This window comes from Cyanistes caeruleus, chromosome 1, assembly GCF_971803275.1.
Source record: "Cyanistes caeruleus chromosome 1, bCyaCae1.hap1.1, whole genome shotgun sequence".
Lineage (NCBI taxonomy): Eukaryota > Metazoa > Chordata > Aves > Passeriformes > Paridae > Cyanistes > Cyanistes caeruleus.
In genome coordinates this window covers 128,742,471-128,766,655 of record NC_141701.1, presented here as the reverse complement: position 1 = coordinate 128,766,655, position 24,185 = coordinate 128,742,471, and the positions used below count along the sequence as shown (strand labels likewise).

At 40.3% G+C, this 24,185-nt stretch overlaps 2 protein-coding genes and 1 long non-coding RNA gene across 5 annotated transcripts in view; 1 reads left to right on the top strand and 2 right to left on the bottom strand.

Moving 5' to 3' along the window:
- The window catches only part of LOC111924396 (putative acyl-CoA dehydrogenase 6), a 79,939-nt gene extending 62,477 nt beyond the window's left edge, over positions 1-17,462 (top strand). Inside the window, exons 6-9 of one of the 3 annotated variants that reach the window (XM_086857282.1) lie at positions 688-861; positions 7,024-7,185; positions 7,306-7,456; positions 17,338-17,462. In XM_086857282.1, coding sequence (XP_086713408.1) covers positions 688-861; positions 7,024-7,185; positions 7,306-7,456; positions 17,338-17,341 — 491 coding nt within the window. In that variant the 3' untranslated portion in view covers positions 17,342-17,462. Of the gene's footprint in view, positions 1-687; positions 862-7,023; positions 7,186-7,305; positions 7,457-8,436; positions 8,518-14,256; positions 15,067-17,337 lie in introns of those variants that run through there. The other 2 variants (XM_086857264.1, XM_086857273.1) reach the window with 2 other exon arrangements.
- LOC111924226 (uncharacterized) lies at positions 9,382-12,145 on the bottom strand. The gene is made up of 2 exons (XR_002861531.2): positions 11,884-12,145; positions 9,382-11,592 (listed from the first exon to the last, which is right to left on the bottom strand). It is a non-coding gene; the product is annotated as an uncharacterized LOC111924226 (long non-coding RNA).
- On the bottom strand, positions 15,227-22,841 carry BET1 (Bet1 golgi vesicular membrane trafficking protein). The gene is made up of 4 exons (XM_023920354.2): positions 22,593-22,841; positions 19,076-19,191; positions 17,017-17,073; positions 15,227-16,465 (listed from the first exon to the last, which is right to left on the bottom strand). Exons 1-4 carry the CDS (start codon positions 22,609-22,611, stop codon positions 16,310-16,312), a joined length of 348 nt encoding a protein of 115 aa, XP_023776122.2. The 5' UTR covers positions 22,612-22,841; the 3' UTR covers positions 15,227-16,309.
- Positions 22,842-24,185: the final 1,344 nt, after the last annotated feature.

Here is a 24,185-nt window from a genome sequence, read left to right as displayed (position 1 = left end):
AGCTGAGCCCTTATGTGGCCAGACCTGAATGAACCAGGTTCATTTTCAACAGCCCAGTGCACGTGGGGTCAGAGTCAGTGCTGTGTCGAGAGGTCTGTGGGGAAGCAAACCCTCCTCAAAAATTACACACACAAGAACTCAGAGTGATCACTGTACCAGAAAAAATCAGCATAGGCTAAGAAGGGAAGGGTAGGAAGAGGATTTGCAGGAGGAGAAATACTCATAGCTGCAGCTTAAAATGTAGCTCTGTTTTTGTCCTTACTGAATATTTGTGTACAGTTTCATAGCAGTGCAGGCACTTGGCAAATATTGCCAAATGGAATTTCAGCATTTTATTATAATGCGAGATAAAAATCAAACATAAACAAATAAATACTGCATTGTTTGAAGACCTGTGGGGAGTAAGATTATTATGAGTAGTAAATATTTATTGTTTGGGGACATAATGAAAAGTGGAATTTTTACATTTAAAGTTTCTGATTTTCCGGTTTAATAAACTGCAAAAACCTTTTAAAATAGGCTTTAGGCCATTTTACTCCAGAATACTGTTAAGTTTTTCCTAAAGGTAGGTTTCACTGTTGTCACAGAACATACATTGAGATCTGCAGACTTTCCTTTCTGAAAACATTGTCCTTGTTCAAAGTGCTTCTCTTTTTTGTGGTCTTTCTCATACACCTTTCTCTTCAGGTATTCATGTTGCTAAAAAGATAGACAAGCTGGGTATGAAGTCATCAGACACAGCTCAGATCTTTTTTGAAGATGTAAGGGTCCCCTGCAAAAACCTCATCGGTGAGGAAGGAAAGGGTTTCACATACCAGATGTTGCAATTCCAAGAAGAGCGGCTGTGGGGAGTAGCCATCGGTAAGTCATGGTTCGCGCTTCTGCCGCCGGGCTGGGACACAGGGGTCACTCTTCTCATGACTAACAGCACTTTTCTTTTCTTGTAAGTTGCAATGACCTTTCAGGATCTGTTTTTGAAATCCGTCATAGCCTGGATACAGACGACATTCCCTTTTGTGTAGGAAAACCTGAAGCAGAAAATATTTTGTGAGCCATTGCAGAGGCTCTTTTTGCCTTGTTTCCTTTTCTTGGTGCTTCTCTGCTGATAAGAAAATATGGCATCATGTTATGTCTATTACAAATATGGTGCAAAGGCTATCAAAATACCAGCATGAAATAGAAGGATGGTGACTTTTCCTGTAGTACAGTGAGTTACTGATTCTTATCATAGATTTTAGAAAATTAACTTACTGGCTGCATAAAGAAGCGGCTCTTGCAGGATGTCAGTTTTGTTTTGCAGATCTGTTTTACCTCTGCACACTTTGGACATAAGTGGTACAGCACCACATTCCTTTCCCTGAAGTTATGTTGTCACAGAGTTTATGTTACTCAAAACTCAGGCTGTACTCAAATCCATGTATTCGGGTTATATGGATTCTGAATATTGCTGGAAACCAGATCCAAGTCTGGATTGTCTATTTTCAGATGGCAAACTTTCTCCCTACCCCCCAGTGTTTGCTTCCTCCCTACCCGTCAGTGTTTGCTTCTTCAAGTTAAATATGATGTGGTTCACTGTAAGAAGATTGGTCCTCTTTAGATTCCAGGGTTGACTAAATAATGTTACTGTATTCATGCTCTTGTGCATTCCCTGTCTGTCACTGTCTGTGAGTGACTGGAGAATTGAGCATTCTAAGAAGTAGTGTTTTGATTCAGTGAACAAATAAAAAAGCATTCACTATTTCGGGTTCATCCCAGACCAAATATTTTGGAGTTCAAATGCCTTTAAAAAAAAAATCGTTTTTTGAGAAAAAGTTCTTAGTTCAGCCTGAGATAAGTACGTGTGAGAGTAGTTCTAGCAAAGGACAGGAGGTCACATTTGCCAAGGATGTCACTGCAGACTCAGGCAAGCAGGAGATGTGATCCTACCACTGCTTCTGCTTTAATTGAGGTGTACACAGACTGTAAGGATGTGCATTTTTATGCTCAGTTTGAAGTCTAAATTAAACAAACCATCAGAAGCTCTGGGCAGCAGTGAGACTCCCCAGGCAGCAGAGTAGCAGGCAGCATTAGTCATGCCCCAGGCAAAAGTGACGCGCACTGACAGCATCAATACACAAAGCCTGGCAGGTTAGATCACTCCTGCTAAAACCACGGGCAGCTTGGTACTGTCCAGTCTTGCACAACTGCCTGGCTGTCGCTCTGCTCTTCCAGGAACTGGAGCACCAGGTTTCAATTCTTTTTTTTCTTTTCTTTTTTTTTCTTTTTTTTGTCCAAAACAACGCAGCAGGAGCAGGTGAACCCTTGCCCTGGATGAGCAGCCTGGGAAGGGCAACTCTCCTCACCTGCTGTGGCCAGGCATGGGCCACCAGGGAGGAAGAGCCTAGGAGCTCACCAAGGAGAGGGAGCTGCCTTCTGCAGTAGCTACTGTGTAAACCTTGCTGGACCCCTCCAGTTTGCTTTTTTTCAACTATCTGATATAAAATGCATAAAAGCACTGCCAGCAGGGACAAGACCCATGGTTTGGGCCAAGCTGCAAACTTCAGAGATCACCAATTGTGGTAAACAAGAAAAAGAGTAACCAGCATTCAGAAGGTACTTGATGGGTGCAGTTTCTTGTACCACAGCATCAAGAGGTGTTAACTTCCAGTCCTGCAGTTTGTTGTACCACAACATCACGAGGTGTTAACTTCCAGTCCTGCAGTTTGTTGTACCACAGCATCAAGAGGTGTTAAGTTCCAGTCCTGCAAATGGTTTCACCTATGTTCAACCATGACTGCTCTGCTGAAGGCTCAGATGTGATAAACAATGTAAGTGCCTTCAGTAGTTTTGTGATTAGGTCTGCATGTTTAATCCTGGTCTTCACTTCTGCCCCTCAGTAGAACATTTCTGTTCCTTCCCAGTTCATGACTATGACATTGAAAATCATCAGTCTGCTTTTAAATGCTTTAGGGACCAGTCCTGGCATCCTCACTTTCTCTGCTTCCTTTAACTTGGAAAAGGCAGTTGACTGCCATTCTTTCTGTTTTTCCTTTTGAGGTGTTATTTTGTTGTGTTTGGGGTTTTTTGTTCTGTTTCTCTTCGTTTGGTGGGGGATTTATGTATTTTTAGCTTGAAGTATCACATGCTTTAGGCCTCTTTTTGTTTATTAATTATCTTCTTTGTGGCCAGTATCTTTCTTATCTTTCTTCACCTTTTTTTTTTTTCCTTTTAACATCTATTTTCAGCCAAACGGGTATAAAATATAAATGGAGAAATAACTTCCTGGAATTGCAAAATTCAGTCCCAGGTGTGGTCTCTTCCTCTGAGCGACATATTATCAAAGGCATTAGTCAAAGTCACCGTGTTTTTTGCTTCACTGAAAGAAGAAAGGTGCCACGTGTCTCCCATGTTGTGACACTTGGTAAACACTGTCCGTTTGAGGACCTGTTGCATTGATCACAGGAAAAGAATGTTGCTATGACAAAAAAAAGCAAACAGTTGTTTTGTGAATTGCTTAACTCAGAGACAAAGAGGGAATTCAGTGTGCGTGTGAAAGCAGAATGGCACTTTCTTAATGACTTCTATTTGCTCCTGCAACTTCAATTTTATGAGCACCATTGAGTCATGGCCAGTAAGTGGGATGACAGATCCTTTTGCATGGGCAACACACATCCTTAAGAATCATATTGCTCAGCTTAGAGCTCACTGTTCATTAGAGAGTGATCAGTCACAACCTAAGAGAAATATATTAATTTCTTTTTCTTTTGAGAGGAGACACAGCAACAAGACAAAGTGTCTTTACAGTGAGCAGAAATTTCAAGTGGAGTAATATAAGTTGGATGGAGATACAAGGAAAAGATTATTCTCCATTTGGCGAATGCTTTCACAATTCTCAGCTGTGTGGTAGGCCACACATTCCTTAGGCTGACCTAGAGTGACATTTCCTGCATGTGCTGTCAGTTGAAACCCACGGGGCTAAGTTTTTCTAAGGATGTGGGGAACATTGTATAAAAGAAGGAAACAAATACACAGAAATAAATAGGGGGGTTCCTTATCATGAATGGCATTTCTCTGAATTCGTATGACTGGCAAAGTGTTGTGTGCTGTTATCTTGTTGAACACAGCTGTTGGCTGTCATGGTATTCATGATGTGCTGCATTTTGGTGCTGTTTGCTACACAGCCAAGCTTTGCCATGATAGAGCTGTGCTCAGAGCTCTGAATACCTCTAGTCAGCATCACAGAATGGTTTGGGAAGGGACCTTTAATGTCCAACCCCTCCACCATGGGCAGGGACACCTTTCACTAAACCGGGTTGCTCAAAGCCTCATCCATCCTGACCTTGAACATGTCCAGCGAATGGACGTGTCATGGGGCACCCACAACTTCTCTGGGCAACATGTTCCAGTGTCTCACCACTCTCAAAAGGAATTTCTTAGAATTGTAGAATGATAGAATTGGTTTGGGTTGGAAGGCACCCTAAAGATCATGTAATTCCAATTCCAAAACATTCTTCCTTATGTTCAATATAAATCTACATTCTTTCAGTTTAAAACCAGTTCCCCTTGTCCTGATACTACAGGGTCTGGTAAAAACTCTGTCCCCATATTTCTTATAAGCTCCCTCTGTATATCAAAAGGCTGCAATAAAGCCTCCCCACAGCCTGCACTGCTCCAGGCTGAACAACCCCAACACTCTTAGCCTGTCCTCATAGGAGAGGTGCTCCAGCCCTTTAATCTTCTTCAGGACTCTCCTCCAGGACCTGCTCCAACAGATCAGTGTCTGTTTTGTGTTGTGGGCTCCAGAGCTGGATGCAGTACTAGAGATGGAGTCTCAGGAAAACAGAATAGAGGGAGAGAATCATGACCCTTGACCTGATGGCCTCTTGAAACAGCCCAGGACAGTCCTTTGATTTCCTCTGTTTGTTTCTGTGTGCAAATGACAGTTCCTGAAATAAGAAAAAGGGCAGTAATGGCAGCTAAGAAAACAGGAGGATGGATCAGCAGGGGCAGGAAGGAGGCAGGGAACTGGAGAGGTGGACACTCTAAGAGCAGTTTTCCCAGAACCCCAGTCTGAGCCATGGTGTGTGGTGGCAGCCTGAGCAGAGTTTGGCCAAAGTCCCTTCATGATCTTTAGACCTTTGCAAGAAGGACCTAAACAGTTTCTGTCCTGTTTCTTCCTACCTGATCTTGCTCCTGCCTCCTCTTTGCTGTTTCCCATCCCCTCTTTCCCTCGTGCTGGATGCTGGGAACCACACAAGCTGTGCTGGAGCACCTTGCTCTGACAGAATGGCACAAGATTAGTCCCTTGTCCTTATCCCTTCCACCTCCCTTCTGCTCTCTCAGCACTGGCATGTACTGTTCAGTTTCCCACCCAGCAGCTCAGACTTCGCTGTGTTCCTCCCAGATTTCAGTCTGAGGGAGAGGGACAAGAGGTGCCTGGATACTCCTTGCTCTTTCCTTATATTTCTCAAGCTGCAGACCATAGACATACAAGTAAAAAAGCTGCTGGTGTTACACATGCTACAGTGTTGTTTGACATTGTCCTTTGGAAGGACAGTATTTCTATTCAAGAGATGTTCCTGAAAACAGAAATTTATTTTCTTGTCCAGAAAGATAGCATTTGGGTGACAACATAGTGTGTTAACACAGAAGAAATGAGGACATTTCTTCTTATAAATATGCTCTTCTGAAAAATGTGCATTGAAGTCAGTTGTATGAGAAAGGAGAGGAATACATTTAGGTAATGAGAAAGGCTGATCACCCTATGGAATGTGGAGACATGTGAAAAATGGTGCTCTGTGGAAGTGATGGTGAATGATCATGTCAGGGGGAATTGGTGGGATGCAGAGTCTACACAGGAGAGCAGTAGAGAGATGAAGTTTAAATAGCAGTGATCTTGAAAACAAAGCAAAGAGGTATGTGGAACCACACCAGGCTCCTGCAAGGGACTGTCATGTTAGTAACTGGCAGGTTGAAAAAGGGATTTCATAGTTGTCCATTAGGTTTATTTTGCATTTCACATTCAGTGTTTCAGACTCTAAATGCAAATGGATATGGATATGCATATTTTGAAACTATAAAATGTGACCCTTCACATACAGATAGATTTGTGAAATCATGCCCTACTGCTTGTCATAGTAACATAGGTCCACATTTGCCAAAGAAAATTCTTAACACATTCTGTACCTGCTGTTATCACAGGTATACTTAATATACTGATGGCTTAGTCATTCACTTCAAGGCTGGTTTGCCTTGGAAAAGAAACTTTTCCCTTTCTTTTCTTGTTTAAAATGGGATATGTCTCAGTTTGCAGAAAAAGAAGCAGCAAACTAGTTCTGCTGTAAAACGTTGCCTGCTGCCTCTCTCACCTGTTTTACAGCAGTACACTATTTTCATTCTGGTTTTCATTCTATTTTTCACTCAAACTATTTTCCATTAGGAGAATTATTTAATGTATTTTTTTAAAGTGGATGTGAATTTTTTCTTCTCTGTGCTGGGATCTGATCACAGAATGCAGATGTAATAAGCAGTCTATTTGCATTCCTTGATCTCAGAATAGATTTCTGCCTTCTCCCTGAAGGCTTCCTTCAATTTACATTTCTACAGCATTCCTCACCAAGCACACTACACTGTCTGCCTTCGGATTTTTTTCCAGGATTTTGGAGAACCTTCAGGACACAGGTAGCATGGAAAGCAGGAGTTGCCACAAGTTTTTTGCTGGGTCCCCAAATGAGACACTAAGCGTAAAGTTTACCTCAGCATGTTGGTACTTTCTATTAATCTCCTCATGCCTACCCAATCCCTTCTCCTCTCCTCCAGGTTTTGGCAGTTTGGGGCTCAAGTGAGATAGATGTCTTCAAGGTACCAGGAGGTACTGGACTCAGAATTTAAGCTTCACCCCAAACTGAGTGTACAGAGTGTATCAATTTGCTTCAAAAAACCTAACGTGTTGGTTGTGCAATGTGAAAAAAAATTTCTTTTTCAACAAGAAGCTAATCAGATCTGGCTAAAATGCTGTCTTGTTTTGTGCTTTGTTTCTTCCAGCCCTGACACCAATGGAAACTATTATACAAGAAACCATTGAGTACACCCAGCAGCGGAAGGTGTTTGGCCAGCCTGTCCTGCACAACCAAACCGTGCACTTCCGCCTGGCTGAGCTGGCAACCGAAGTGGAGCTCCTGCGCTCGCTGCTGCACCGTGCCGTGGGTGAGCTCCCACATCTGCTCCCCAGATGTGCTTCTCTTCCTGCAAAGAACCTTGTCAGGCTATAGGAACATGGGGAGGTGGTTTCCAGAGTGACTGCTTTTTTATCTCTTTTTTTATTAGCTCTCTATGTAGAAGGCAACGATGTGACAAAATTTGCTTCCATGGCTAAGCTAAAGGCAGGTCGTCTGACCCGTGAAGTCACTGATAGCTGTCTCCAGTTTTGGGGAGGAATGGGATTCACCAGTGAAGTTCTCGTGAGCAGGTTTTACAGGTAAGGGAGTGATGAAAATACAAAATGGCTTTATCTGAAATTTAGCCTCTTAGATGTCTTGTTAAACAATCACCTACTTGCAAAGAACACCAGCTCCTCACCAGTGTGAATGGTCTTGTTCTGCTTCATAGCATATCACTGAAGTGGGTTGTGGACTCACAGACACCCAGTGCCATTAGCTTTGGGTAGACATGTGTTGGAACTTACTATTCTTTTGCCAAGTCTTGACTTTGCATTACAGTTGGGAAGTTTGAACTACTCACAGGTTAGCTTAAATGTCAAATGAAAGAGAAACACTCAGTATTTTTCCCTGATGGTCCTCTGGTATCTACCACAGAATAGAAAAAAGAGGGGAAAAAATTGAGAGCTACCAACCAGTGATATTTTTCTCTTTGCTTTTTGTTTGCTTGTAATCTCGATGACAAGAACAGAACTAAAACCAGAATCTTTCTTCTAAAATGAATGAAAATCAACTTTATCTTTTTCCCCGGATATGTGTGAACCTGGAGTTCACCACTTGGCTTCTGCAGTAGTCTGTTCTGATAGCAGTCTCCACCCGCTTAGTCACATCAGATACCATGTGAGACATACGAGAGATGTAATTGCTTCCAGAAAGTCGTTAGATCATTAAAATGGTACAGAGGCCTTTTGGCAAATTGGCTGAAGTCCCTTCAAATTTTAAGTCTCTGTCTATTTAGAACAAAATTCTCCTTGAGGAAACAGTTTTCTTGGTATCTGGCCTCAGTGTCTTATATTCTGGAGAAGGACCAAAATTGACCTTGGATTCTCTTGCAGTAATAGCTTTCTGTTCAGCCCTTACATAGACAGTACCTAATCCAAAGTTGGCCAAATTGGTGGTTCACTTAGTTGAAAGTTTTGATAAACAAGTCTGTGTAAAGTGAGAGCAGAACACTTGAGAAAATCTGCAAAAAGTTTGTTTCTTCTTAGGTAGGTTGAGTTACTTTTTCTATTTTTCATAGCATTTTATGAACAAGAATGCCGTTGCAGTAAGTCAAGAAATCCTTAATATTTTTGACAAGTGGACTCTTGAAATTTTCTTACAAAGGTACAGACTGCTTTATGATGGTGGTTTTAAGCCAGCTGTCAATATGATGGCTTTCCTTAGTTATTTTTTCACAGCCTTATTTTTACAACTAATGGTCACTGGTGATGGAGGTGTTAAGAGCTACTGCAGTAGGCACTCTGAGTAACATGAATCCCTGTCTTGCAGCACTTACTGTAAATCTTGTAGGCTGTTAATGTGTACATGCTTTTACGTAGCTTTGTTTTAAGATTTCCTAGCCCAGTATAGTAGTGCTGTGAGCAGGGCTTTTCTCTGTAGATTCCAGAGTGATTTCCAAGTATACCAGCACAGTCACATTTTTCCTTAGAAAAAAATCCAGAGTGTTTCCTGTTGATGTACACAGTCAGCTGGCTAAAGAGTGTTCCTCTAAAACAAACACTGTTATAAATTACTCTAAAGACAGTGTGATATTTATACTCTAAAATTTTCTATGAATCAGTAAAATTCCATCACTGAGTAACCAAAGGTCCAGAAAGGGACAAGGAGAGTTTTACCTAAATAAACAGTTATATGTTCAAGTCAGAATCTTGTTAATCTGTAACAATACGTAAAGCAGCAACTTCCCTAAAGCCGTTCTTTTTAGTAGAGCAATCTGAGTAACCATTCACGTCACTGTGATGTTTGTCCAGTAGGAGCAGTATAATTGCACAGCAGAACATCTAGTCCTAATGTACAAACATTTTTGTAGCATAATTTATGAAGTTCCCAAAGAAATGCTGGTTAGTCTTTGACACATCAGGCTGTTACTCCTCAAAGAACACACAGCACAGTTAGTGCATGAAGTCTCTGAATTTTAGTTATTAGTGTCAGTTAAAGATCATAAACGGAAACGGCACAAAACTGTTTGCCAACTTACTTTATTAATATCTGACATTTAATCATTAACATTTTAAACATTGTAGAACAACTGGTATTTCTTAAGTGCCTTTTCTCTAGAAAGCATGAAGAGAGCCTGCTTCACCATGTAGATTTCTATACAGGGTTGATTTTATATATGTAAATGTCCTACTTGTATAGATTCTAATATTAGGTTAATTAAAAAAAAATTAAAAAAAGAAGCTTAAAGCCCAAATATCACAAGGTTCATAGAAAAAAAAACAAGCCAATATAAAACCCCTAAAGAATGGACTTTCCAAATTGTACCCTGTCATACCAGGATTCTGGAGAATGAAAGCACTAGCCTGGAGTCACGCTTGTTTATTTTTCTCTCCTCTGTCTGAAAGGCCTTAAAGACATCGTGACTGAACAAACCCATGATCTGTATGAAAAACCCAGGTTAAGAGAGATCAGAGGAAAGAAAACTTTGAGTATCAAGTTTATTGCAATTTTTCAGATTTCATGAGTTTTAAAAAATTTCAGGTGGTGATCCATATATTTTAATAGTAATGATGTGCACTTCAATTGTTATAGGAAGAACTTATATGGTCTTCTTAGAAGAGTTTAGTTTGTTGGGGTTTTTTTTTAATGAAGATTGTTACCAACTTCTAAACACCATGTTAAACTGCTTTGAATTCTTAGAAGTTTCTCTCTTGTGGGCTGTGATAGGGAGAAGTGAACATTTCTTTACTGGCTACTTTGTGAAAGACTCAAGAAAGCAATAGTGAAAAATACTGACTACTCATGTGAAATAGAACTCTAAGTAGCATTGCAAATACATAGCTGCAGAAGAAACACATTTTTATTTTTCTCCTCAACTGTCATATAGTTATTGCAATATGAAGGTCTATTTGTAATTGAGGATAGTTAAAAAACAAACTTCTGTATAATTTTAAGTGGATTTTTTTTTAATTAGGAATGTATTTCCATCTAGTTTTTTTCCTTCACATATTTAAAGCTAGTTCAAATACTTCATTGTTTCATTTTTTATTTCATTGTTTGTAGTCTTTCATTCTTCACAAAACATGTCTAAACTTGAGTGAGTCCAGACAACTGGGAGTTTTAATGAGTGTTTTTTCATTATAGCAATTTATAGTTGTACCAAACAAAATTAAACCTATCAATTTCTGCTGACAAAAGCAATTTGCTTTGAAGCCTGTAGCTAACTTCTGAGACAAGACTTAATACCAGTTCCTGCCATCTGTGAAACAAAATCTGCAGTTTACACCTTTTTCTGCAGTGACATTGAGAGAGTTGCCTGTCCACCACTTTGTTTGACTTGTACGAGTACCTTGAGAAGGAATTTAGGAGATGAAGATGACATCTGACTTAAAGACAGCAAATCAAAGCAGGTGATGACTTTAAAGTAGAGCTATGCTCTACTCTCTGCATTATGCTCAGAGCAGGCCAAGGTGATGCTCATTCCCTCATCTTGGCCTTCAGAGTGTCCCTGAGGGGGAAGGGACTGGATCATGGGATCTGGCAGGCACAGCTGTGGCCAGTGCCAGCCTGGTCAGAGGCCTGCTGCACTGAGTGGCACCAGCTCAAACTCTTCTCTCTAGAAAAAAGCCTCTTTCAGATTCCGTTTAATTTAGGCAGCCTATAGTAATCTAGCTGAGTCTGAAGACATATGTCACAAAATATTAGGCTTGAGGGTTCATCAGTAAATTTTTTGGAGAAAATTTGTGCCAGTAATAAAACCTTAAAACAGTTAAAACCTAAAAATCGTTAGTTATGAGGAAAGAAGGCTAATAGTTCTCAAGTGCAGTTTGTGCTGAAAAGAAGCAGTGAATAAATGGCCTGGCAAGGAGTGCTACTCTGAGCCTTGCAAACCTTGGTAAGGATTAACCGAAGGCCTTCTAACCAGGGAAGTGGAGAGCAGCATGTCTGAGGGACTGCTGCCATAAAGCCAGGCTATTAGAGGAAACCAGGGTTTAAGTAACCAAAACTCGCTTTTTTTCCCCGTGTCTGACCGGCCCTGATCACTTCCAGAAAAGGGAAAGAAAATTTCTTGGTTTATTTTGGCAGCAGTTTGAAGTTTCTTGAAGACACCTGCACCATGGATAGTGCAGCAGGCTCCTCTCAGATGGTTTGGGAACAGAAGGGGCTTCAGTCCAATTCCATATGGTTTTCCAGATGAAAATGTAGTGTAGAGCAGCTCCCAGAGTAGGCTCAGCTAGGTAGGCAATAAATGTACAGGTAGGTAATAAATGGTTCTGGAAGAAGGCACAACTGCAAACACAACCACATTTTACCAGCTTGAAGCTACACATTTAGGTGCCATGAGCTGCATTTAGCACATTACAAGGTGTAAAATTTTACTTGTGCTGTGAATGGGTACCTGTCCCTGCTTTATGCTTAGGGAAATCACACACAAGGGAGAGCTCAGAGTGGGATAAGGACCAGACCAAATTTTCAGGAAAACTGGGACCAGAAGTTTTAGGGGCAGGTAATAGATATGGCTTACCTTATGCAAAACAAGGTCCAAGTGTCACTCAGGGTGCAGAGGGGTCAGCATGAGCCAAGAGAGGAATGTTAAACTGCAGACTCTTTTGGATGACACTATTCAGAAATACATTTTCAGGCTGTAAATCAGAGGGTTCTTAATCATTAGAACAACATTGTTATTTCATAACCTTCAAATTTAGGTAGTCCAAGGTTAAAGGGAGCTTCTTGTTTCTCCTTCAAGCAATGCTTGACACATTCCTGAAGGCTGTTTGACATGGCTTCTGTGGAGAGAGAAAACATGATTTTCTAGCTGGAGGGTTTTTTTTCCCTGTTGCTACCTAACTACAAGTTATTGATAACCTGGAATGAATTTGGTGGGTGGGAATAGTTCCTCACCCTCCATAAGTGCAGTTTTTTAACTTGACATTGAAGAATATTTTGCTTTTATTCATTAAAATATGGATTAATTTTTACCATTTATATCTCTTGATTTGGTTGAGTGAAGTCTTATAATCTACAGTTAGTATTTCAGACACATGGGATTTCCCAAATGTAAGGAAACTCTTCACAGGGAATATTTTAGAGGGATAGAACACAGTAGTTGGATTTCTCTCCTTCCTCAGGTTAACTCCCACTCTATCTAAAGAAAACAGCATTTAATGACATTCAACAAGTAGCTACAGGTTTGGTCCCTCAAAATGACACCTTTACAAACTGCCTGGTGTGCTGCTGGCTGGTTCTTCGTGGTCTTTGGTCAGGGGGAAGCCACGACAGGTTGGTGCTCACTTCAGCAGGGCTGCAGGCAGTTCAGGATGTGGCAACAAAAAGGTGATGCAGAAATCAAAAGCAAAATGTTACTGTGCCAGATCAAAAGCCTTTACAACAGCAGCCTAACAATGCCCTTAAAAAAGCAATTTACTTCCAGTATTTATATATATTGAAACATTTTTGTGCTGTATTAATAATGCATTCTTTATATATATATATATAGTTTATATAATATAAACTATCAAACCACAAGCATACATTAAATAACTGATACACAAGCTGACTTAACTGTGTCCTCTTCCCCAGCTTCCTTATAGAGTTTCTAGTAAGATAGTTAATCCCATGGTTTTGTTTTCTTATGATAAAAGCAAGTTTCTTTCCCAGAAGAGGGCTGCTATATTAAAATCATTTGAGTTTTTTGTCACAGTCCACTTAAATTAGGGGAAACCTTCTGTACTGTCTCCCTAGAGGAGAGATCAGCAATAGTCACCTGGCTATAGACTCTGTAAGAAATATTCCTTATCTCACCCACAGAGACAAAAATATAATTATTGGCAAATTTGTAAAGATACACACAAGCACAAAACATACAAAAACTGTTCTGTTTTTTTGAGATGTGTCTTTATATGTGACAGCCTGACTTGTCTGTCACACACACCACCAAAGCCAGATTACACTGCCTATTTCTAACTTCATATGAACAAGCCCCATGTGTCCAGGATTCCTGCAGCAGAGCAGGGATTTCTATTGACATCACAGGGGAGTTCTGTGGATTACTTACTTGCTGTTGCTACAGTGAAGATGCCAAATGCTGGGCATTGGCAGGGTCTTTGGGCAGCTTGACATAGCAGACAGCACTGCAGCACTAAGAACAAGCAACCTAACAGTGTTCCAGGCCTGCTGCCTTCAGCAAGGCCCATAGAAAGGTGGGGAATCTTCAACTTACTAAGCAGTGGTAGTTCAGAATTGTTCTGGTAGTTTTATTGATAGTGGTTTTTAAGTCTCCCCAAAGGAGGTCAAAATTTGTGAGTAAAACTGCTCGAGGCTGCAGTAGTTAGCACTCTGGCTAGCACAGGGAACTTGGGCAATACTGTTAGGGATCATTTAGTGGCACAGAAGCTCTATAGATTATATAAAACTATACTAGAATACTACACAGAAACTATGTAACATTAAGGTACTATATAATACTAATAAGGCTTTTATGAGATCTTACATAGCCATTGGGAAAACCTGGATTGGTTAAAAACCAATGAATGAATGGAATGGAATGGATGGAAATTGTACTGTTTTCATGCAATTCTCCAGTACCTCAAGTGCTGGTCAACTCTTTTATGACAGTTAAGCAAATTTAAGTGCTGCAACACTTTTTGCTGCTGGCCCTGGAAAAGCTCCCTCCCCTCCTACAGTTCAACTGCGGGCTTAGGCACCTACAGGTTTAGGACAGGAGCAGCAGGGCTGCTGTGGGAAGCACCACAGACCACCTGCCCAGGAGCCAGTGGATGAGGGCTCTGCAGGCACATGGCGTCTGTATGCAATGTGTACGTCATTCTGGACAAGCTGTCCAGCTGGCACCATCACAACAGCATGCAAATGTATAAATGCACCCTTTATATTTCTGCAGGGACTTGAGACTGATGTCAATAGGAGGGGGCACAGACGAAACCATGCTTTCCATCATATGCAAATACATGGATATACTTCCAAGAAAGTGATGCATCTCCACTCTTCCTTGAAAATTAAGAAAGCAAGAGCATGACTTGTGCTGTACACTGAAGGTGATGAGCAGGCAGTATGCTTTGAGTGGAAAAGAGATCAGTAATTTTGCCATCAAAATGCAAATCAAGGTCTTTCACCATTACCACTCTATTTTCTTGTGTCAAATTTTTGTTGATATGAAGCACTCAAAGTTTGCGGCCTCCTATATTCCATTTTTTCAGTGGGTTAAGTTTTCCAATGACCCATGCTAAGCACACAGAAAAAAATGTGTTCTTTAATCAAGCTTTATCTACACTTTAGAGCATCTAAGCTGACAATTACGAAACAGAACTTCCATATGAATGGAAGCTATGTAGCTTGATCTCATTTCAGTATGGCTTCGCTTTCAAAGTGAACAATTATGGCACAAACGAATCCCTGCCATAATCAAACCCCAGAACAGTGCCTTTCCTCTCAATTACAGGTACCTTCCCTATCTTTCACTTTTAGCAAGCAATCATCAAAATGTGCTCTGTCATCTTTGTCAAATCCCTATCAATTTGTACTCCACTCTGTCATGGACTTCTGGTCATGGGAGTAGTGTTAAATTTTTATTTGCAGACTTCCACAAACAATTGTTTAAGTGTTGTGGAGGCCTGAACTTCAGCAGCAATGTACCATGTTTTGTGTGTAATTATTAAGAAAAATATTAAAAATAAACACATTAATATGAAAACTGTGCATAATTACTTAAAGTCTTCCTAAAACAGCCATTTAAGCTGGAAGATGCAGCCTGTGTTATTGATTAAAAAAATAAAAATTGCCCCTTAAATACAGCACCATTTAAAAAAGATACTATTCTACAGTAGAAAAAAATGTATACAAACAACACTAGCTAGGATAACACTACAGGACACTTTATTTGTAAGTTTATAATTGGTTATTAATGGTAACACATCATACAGTATTTCTAGAAAAGTTTTTCAAAAATCATAGATACAATTTCAATATCTAGGAAACTTAATTTTTTTGAATGTTAAACTCAGCAATATAATAGCCTCAATGATTAGAAACTACTTGGTGAGCCAAAGATTTCAAAATAAAGTACCTTAATGTGACTGCACCTCCAACAAATGCATCATAATATACTTTAATATAAAATTCCAAATATCTGCCATTGTATTTCAGACATCATGCACTGTAGATTTAGGGACTATCATTAATTAAAAAGTAAACATACTAATGGTAAAAGTTCAAGTGATTCAATAGAATCATTTCAATTTTAAATACTTTAAATATAAAGAAAATATTTGTACTGTGTCCATATTGGTTGGTCCCAATGATGAAAGGCATTTGCTAAGAAGAGTAGATGTGTAAACACAATCTATCACATTTAAATTAAAAAATAAAAATCCAGTTTTAAGTAACTTCTTGCCAAAACATGCAGTTTAAACTACTTAAACATCAGGAAGTAATTTTTGGGGATACCACTATTACATTTGCTAGCTTCAGGCCAGCCTTTTAAAAATCCACAGGTAAGATCTATTTAGAAAGATCCACATATTCTTTATGCTTTTGCAACTGGAATTACTATATGCTTGAAACCGGAGCTCTAATTTAGAGCATGGCCCAGAATGAAAACAGAATGAAAAAAAAGCCTTGAAATTCTGCAATTACTTTTTTCAAATAACCATCGTTCTTTTAATTTTTTCAATCAATTCTAAAATCTATCTTCCCCTAAAAAAATCCATCCCACTACTCTAGTAGTTTCTGCATATTTACAAATAATCCCCCCAAAAAAGGGGATGATGGAAAAAGTCTGATACATTAAGAAAACTATATATAACTTCGCATTAATTGTTAATGCAATTTACAACAATTCCACTGTTTCATCCACAAAATGTGCCACTTTAAATCAATGTCTTCAGTAACCAAGACTACAGTTGAAATTAGTCAGTGTAAACCAGAGGTAACATGCATCACCTCAGTTTAATAATCCAGTATATTACAAAAAAAACAAATAATGAAAAGAGCATCATGTAGCATAATAGCTTTGTCTGGCTTCCTCTGGAGAGTGTTCTCAGTCTGCCCATAGTTGCACCTAGAAGTCCACCCGTAGAGTCAAAATCATTCTCCTACATTTAAAAAAAAAAACAACAAAAAACAAGCAAACAAAAGAACAAAAACATGTTACTTTGAGAAAAGAAATACCCTTACTAAATATAGCTTTCTTCAAAGTTTCCAAAATTAAAATTATTTTACAGGCAAAAATCAACCAGGAAAAACTTTCACCCATTTATTCAGTGCTATTTTTACCCCAAGCCAAAGCAAAGTGTAAGCAAAGAAAGCATTTCTGACTCCCTTATTTTTTACTTCCTTCTTCTATTCTTGAATACAATTAAATACAGAAGTGCATTTTTAATGATACTAGACATTTTCTAATTGAAAACCTATACTCATTACTGAGGCATAAAGATCTTGGCTGTGCCTTAAGAGCACATCTTATCTTTTTGAACAGAAATACTGATACTGCTGACAAATCACATGTCACAGTAAACAATAACCTGAACAAAAACTTTATTATTTTTTTATAATACCAATGTTCATACTAAATGACAGGATGCTTTACATTATTAACTTCTAATCCTGACCCATATTTAATGAAAGCTAGTTACTCAACACTTACCATTTCTGATAACATTTTATTCTGGTTTTTAACTTCTGTTCCAATTTCAATGGAAAGCTAAAAAAAAAACAACGAACAACTGAAAACCAAGAAGTATTAAATATGAATAATCATTTAACACATCGATTAGAGAACCGAGTTGAAAATACATCACATGACTAGCATTTCCCCAGTGAAAGTAACACATCATATTTTCAAAAACCAAAATAACATGCACAGTATTCTATCAATAACCTTTAAGGAAATAAATATTTTTTCATCTGACTAGATGAGTCTGAAGAGTCACAGAAAGTACTCAATGCTCCTCTTCCCCTTTTCCAGATAATATCTTACTTCAACTATTGCATGGACTTTTAAAAACTCAAGATCTAGTCAAGTCTGAAGTAGCAATCACCCATTTCCTGGAACAACTGTTAAAACTGCTGGCACACAGCAGAGAGAATGAGCACTGGTTTGACTCTAAGTGTTGCTGGAGTAGATGCTTGTAACCTGCTAACACATCTCTTTTGAGAAGCTGCTGCTGTGCTATAAACGGGACTTTCTTCAGTGGACTTGTGTAGCCCTTCTCTGCTTTGTGTCACAGAACAGAAGGGCACTGCAGGACAAGGAGGAAAGCTGCACAGACCAGGTAGAGCCAGTCCTGAGACAGTGACCATGGCCAGCAATGGCCTGGGCAGAAGCCTGAGACAGAGCCAGAAAATGAACTCAGGTTAGGGTTGGAATCAGGGAGGTATGAGACCAGGCACAGCTGGAGCTGCAACACAGCTGCTGCATCACAAAGGTGGGAGCCAGCCAGAGAAGCCTTGGCTTAAAGCAGCTCTGGAGTTAAACAGGAGAGAACTGGCACTGAGCCTGACTCTTTGCAGAGAGTCTATTCCTCTATTATCAGCACACTGGCCTTGAACAACCTGCACAACTCCTGGGATGGAGGGAAGCGCACTCCAGGCCTCCATGCTTTGGATTAGCCAAAACCTGTTTGTTTTCACATGTCAAAACCTGAATCTCATTATCTCATACTGATGCATTTCAATCAAGAGTGAAACTGATTTCACATGAGGCTTCTTGGAAGATTATGTGAAGGTTATTCCAAATGCCGAAATTATCTCATTGCACTAAAAGATGCAACTCCAGAAGGAGCTCTTTGGGGCACCATGAACTGCTCTGTTGACATACACAGATTTTGAAATGTAACATACCATAGCAGGAGACAAGAAATTAAATTTGATAACAAAGCTCAACGTTGGTTTTTTTACCCTTTAACTTGCTCCAAATTCTTATTCTAAACCTGTTAAATTTCTCTTTGAGACTAAACTAATTTTGAGCAACAGCATCAGCAGAAAGATTTTGAGTGAGTTCAGGTCTAAAAAATTCAATGGAATGTGCTTTATAAAACTTTAATAATTTATTTAATATTTAATATTTATTAATAAGAATTTAGTTAATAACTTTAAGAACAAGAAATCCACAAAACTTTAATCTCAGAGCTGTCTTTCAGTTAGACTTGTTTGAAAGAAGTCCTCAATCTCTGAAAGGAATCAGAAACATCAGAACACCAGACTTTACCAAACTTATCCTTCAGAGGATATTAGCATGCTATTTCTAAGAGCTGTTTTCACATTACATATTTTTTTGACTGCAACTCCCATTCCCCATTCCCCTGCATCACTGAGGGTTAAGAAGTAGAGAAAATTGGGAGTGAAGCTGAGCCCAGGAAAAATGGAAAGATACTGGTAAAGCATTTTAAGTTTTATTTCTCATTACCCTACTGATTTGATTGTCAATAAATTCATTTCCCCAAGTTGAGCCTGTTTTGCCCATGATGATAACTGGTGAGTGATCTCTCCCTGCCCTTACAGTGATGCATGAACCTTTTATTTTACCTTTTCTTCCCTTGTCCATCCACCCGAGGAGTGATAGAGCAGCTTTGGTGGTCACCTGACATCCAACCAGGTTAACACACCATAGTTGTAAATTTGGGTTTTAAACTAAGTCTACTGCTTCCCTGATTCATATATTGAATGTACTGAATGTGGTGATAGCTCTGTAGTTAAATACGTACCGATTTGATGGCACTGACTTTTGTACGCAGGCTTTCTGTTAACCTGTCATTCTCTTCTTCATAAACACTGTAGCCACTGTTGATATAGCCATAGCTCCCTGCAGCTGCTCCATCACCTGTAAACACAACAGTAGCCAGAGACACACAACACCACTGCAGCAAGTGCTCCTGGAACAGGGACTCAACCTTCTTTTAAATGCACAAGTTACCCTTCAATATGCAAATAAAACAAGAGAAACTAAGGAATGGCTGTAATTTTTTTTTCCGTGATAATGTTTGTAGATGAGTTCTTTGGAAATCAATCCAGGCACTTCATGGAGATGTGAAGAAAACATTGAGGCCATTACGTGTGGTAAATCAAACTGAAAATAGGAAAGTGGAGACCATTCTCTAACAAAGAAAAATACCACTTGATCACACATTAAAAGAAGAAACTGTACTATGATCACACGAGTTTCTTTATAAACAAGACCTTAGAGCAGAACCAGGCCTCTGAGCAGAGCACTGCTGCTTCAGTCACCATTCTGCAGTTCTGTTCTCTCTCCTGCCTTTTTTTTGTGGGTGATGGACGTTTAGGGCTGTCCTCCAGACAACTGAGTCAGCACAGTATGAGGGGCAGAGGGGAATGAAAGCTGCTCAGCCCCACACATTCACTGCCTCCAACATCTAATAAAGATCTGTCTGTCCCTACAGACAGCAGCATAGACACAGGAGAATTAGTCATGTCCAGTCAAGACAAAAATTAGTCTCAGACCTCCAATCTAAAAATTTAAAACAATGATAAGAGATCAAGAATTAGAAAGGCAATCAGAAAAGAACTACTATAAGCTTTATGGATGGGATCCTTAGATCCCACTAGATTAATTCAACTAATAATCCAGTTACATTAATAAATATTTTTAAAATAGAAACATATTTTCTTGTCTAGTCAGAATAGCACACTAAAATTGAATGCCTTTTAAATACACTTTAAAGACTTTTGTGTTTGGGTGGATTTTTTGATTTTGAGGAAAAAAGTACAGAAGAGACACCAAGCACATTCACATTGAGAGCTCTGTCTCAGAGAATTTCACTCTATGTTGGCATACATAATATTAGTATTTTAAAATAGAGCATTACAATGCTATTTTGATATTTTATATTTACCCATTAGGTCATCCTTTAGACCTAAGTAATGAAGATTTTTTTTATTCACACTTGTAAATTGTTACTCTGTAAGTTAAGCTAGACAGATCTTCAACAAGACTGAATCACAGAATCTTCTGAGTTAGAAGGGACCCACAAGGATCATCCAAGTCCAACTCCTGGCACTGCACAGAACCATCTTTACAAGGCACTTGTGCCTGACAGTGTTGTCCAAATGCCTCTAAAACTCTGTCAGGCTTGGTGCTGTGACACTTCCCTGGGGAGCCTGTTCCAGTGCCCAACCACCCTCTGGGTGATGAACCTTTCCCTAATATCCAACCTAAATCTCCTCTGACACAACTTCAGGCCACTCCCTTGGGTCCTGTCACCAAAGAGAAAAGACCAGTGCCTGCCCCTCCTCTTCCCCTTACCAGGAAATTGTAGACTGCAATGAAATACATGTTTTTATTTCATCACAGTGAGTCAAGAAGCCTTTTTACCCTGACCTAAATTAAAAGTACCAATACCTAACACAGAAATGTAACTAAAATGTTATGATTTGTAGAGTCAGGGTTGTTCCCACTGTGTCTGATTTTACAAGTGCATCTAACTACACTGCTTCCTACCAAGTGACAGATGACTTATTATTATAAGTTAATATACCACACAGCTTCAGGCCAAAACACTGAAACTGGTTGTCTTAAATGGCCTGTGACAATGCAGACACAAACAAGTTCCCCAAAGCTTCCCAACAGGCACAGATGCTTCTTTTTGTTGGAATCTGTCACAGGAAGCACAAGGAAGAAGCCTGGCTACTTGGGAAGCACAGAAACTTCAGCGTGGCAGTTCTATGGGCTGTCCTGCTACACGGCTCATTGACATGTAACAGGGACATGACTGAATATAATTGCAGGCTAAGAGAGAGGTAGCAGTTAGCTGGTGACAACTGCAGAAGTGCTGGTACCCAGCTTCTATTTCCAGCCTATTAAATAAAAAGTAGTTCTGAAGTGACAGCTGGAATGTCAAGATAAAGCAGAAAAATTTGCTGCAGCTGGTAGCAGATGTTTAAGTGTTCTGTTTAACCTTCCAGAAGGTTTTTTTTTCAAAATAGTTTCAGTATGATCCTTAAGGCATTGTTTGCTAGTCAGACTAAAAGCAGGCATGCTTTTTCCTCTGAACTTCTTGCATAAACATCCATCCCCTCTTCAGAAACAGCACACAGCTGGGTGGCCTGCACTCCAACCAAGAGGGAGCTGTCAGTCTGGCAAAGGAAAGGACTGAAGACCTAAGCACTATCAAATGTTCACTTTTGGATGATAAACATCCTAACACCTCTTTTAATTCACTAAGGGGTGTTCCCAAAACTTGTTTTATTTCATAAAAATACTACTGCACAATACAAATCTGAAGTGTAGAGAAAATCTAGGGCAGTGTCAGACACAACTGGTTTAGCCCTGCATCCTTTCTAGGAGGAAGCCCCAGAACTCAGTCATACATTTCAGAAGTGTAAACATCTCCTAAGCTTTACAGTGCCGTCACAGCACCCACATGGTTGTAGAACATGACGTGGGAGTTCAAAGTTTCCTTCTAGTCATCATCATGACTCCTGGCTGAAAAATGAGGCCTCAGCTGCTCAAAAAACTCAGCAGGAACTCTGCAAGGACTTCCCAATTTGCACCAGATTATATCTGTAATAAATTTATAATATTTGGGGTCCTTGGTTGTTTAATCCCTAAACATGGTAGGAAAACATGCAGAAGTACTTAAAAAAACTAAACAAATGAACAATTTCTGAATTTGGAAAGTACAACAAATCTGCCTATCCATGGGAATACAGCTCAAATTAACATTTAGGTGTTAGAACAAATAAACAACAGCACAACTAAATGGGGCAAGGCTATTTACAAGAGCATGTAGTGACAGGGTAAAGAGAATAGGTTCAAATTGAAAGACATTAGATTTAAATACATTAGAAAAGAATGCTTTACTGCAAGAGTGGTGAGACACTGGAACAGGCTGCCCAAAGAAGCTGTGCATGCCCCATCGCTGGAAGTGTTCAAGGCCAGGCTGGATGGGCCTCAGAGCAACCTGAATAAGGCATGGGAGGGGGGCGGACCCAGATGGTCTCTGAAGTCACTTCCACACCAAATCCTATGATTCTATGATAAAACACAAACCCTAGACCTGCTCCGTAAGTCCAGCTGGGCCAGAAGGGGAGGCGGAGGCAGGGGTGCCTTTCTCCGCCCAAGCTCCCGAGCCCTGCCACAACCCTGCACCCACAGGCACAGCCCCTCACCCCTCACAGCCCCTCACGCCTCCCGCGTCCCCAGCCCTGACAGGGGCCGGGCCCCGCCCGTGTCGCGGCCCGGCCCGGCCTCGCCGCCGCGCTTACCCAGCCCCGCGCGCCTCATGGCTCTGCCCTAAGCTGCCGCGGGAGGAGCGGGACGAGGAGAAGGAGGAAGAACAAGGGGAGGATGAGGAGGAGGCCGGGAGCGCCGCAGGGACACGGCGGGGCTTGGCGCGGTGGCCGCGGACCCTTCACCCGCGAGCGCCACGACAGCGCTACACGCGCGGCCCGCTGGGTGCGCGCCCGGGGCGCGCCGGGGCCGCGCGGGGGTTGCTGGGGGCTGTAGTCCCGGCCGAGGGCCTTAACAAACTGCCAGAAAAATTAAAATTAAGTGCTGAGAGGAGCCTCACGCTCCTTTTTACCCTCCAGCGTTGATTTAGATGTAACAGGCATGCCACTGCAGCATACAGAAACTTAGACTGGAAACTTGAAGATTACATTATTATTGAATGATTTTAATTTTGTTTTCAAAGATAATTTCTCCTTCATTCTTTAACCCTTTGTGATGCTTTAGCACATATGGGTTTTGTCTGCTTATATGAAAAATGTGACTCACACTACACCAGTGAATTGAATTTATTTGCTAGGATGATACCAGAAGGATTTGTCAGTACTCTCATGTAAAGCAAACACCACTGGGTCCATTCAGAGTTAGTTTGCTATTTCAGGTGTGGTATCCACTGGACTACTGAAGCTGAACTGCCATTCCAACAACAAGAGGCTGCCTTTTCATTAATTTCATTAGTGTTTGAGTTCTGGTAGGAACTAGGATCCTCAGTACTGGACCAGCACCTGCTTGCATTGTACAAGGTGTATAAAGACAGACCACAGGTCCTTCTCCAGTGAGCTTGCAGTGCACCAGGAGTCTTCACCTAGGCAGGCAGAGTTGTTAGAAGGAAGAATAAATTAGTCCCGGTCAAAAAGAAGGCCCATGGCATGCTGCTGGCATCCTGCTGTCTTCCTGTGTAATTGCTGTAAGACATCCCAAGTCTCCTTTTGCAGTGAATAAACCCAAAAATAATTGCAGCATTTCTTTTCTCTCCATTTGCGGAACTGCATTTGAGACCTTAGTCTTGTATTTGTCCAGCTTCAGGACAGATACTGAGAAGCTGCTGCTTTATTTACCTCTCTGTCACCTCTGGATGCCTACGTCTCAAACAACATCACAAAAAGTGAAGTTAGTTAATGCAAAAAATAACAATTTAATTTTTGATAATTTAAACAGTTTATCTACAATTTCAAGAACAGCATCATTTGCACATCTAAAACAGAAGAGAAGGTCAAGGAGAAGAAATGAGCTGCAGAGCTGTCCCCTGTAGTGCTCACAGTGAAGCTCATCTCTGTGGGATTCTGTCTGGAACTCAGCAATTCTTACAGGAATTTGCTAGCTGCCATTATTGATAACCTGAGACTTCACAGCAGTTCAGGGAAATGCATCAGTTGTTTCAAGGAAGGGAAAAGTGCTATCACCAGATCAAAGCTCAAAGATTTAGCCCTTTAGGGTAAATCCATCTGAAGTTCACAGGCAGGCCTATTTCTTACCTTGCTGGGGCACAGAGGTCTCTTAAAGGATTACACGCTTAGCGCAGTAAAATTTAGATGTTGCAAAAATTACAGAAAATGAACAGATTCTGAGAA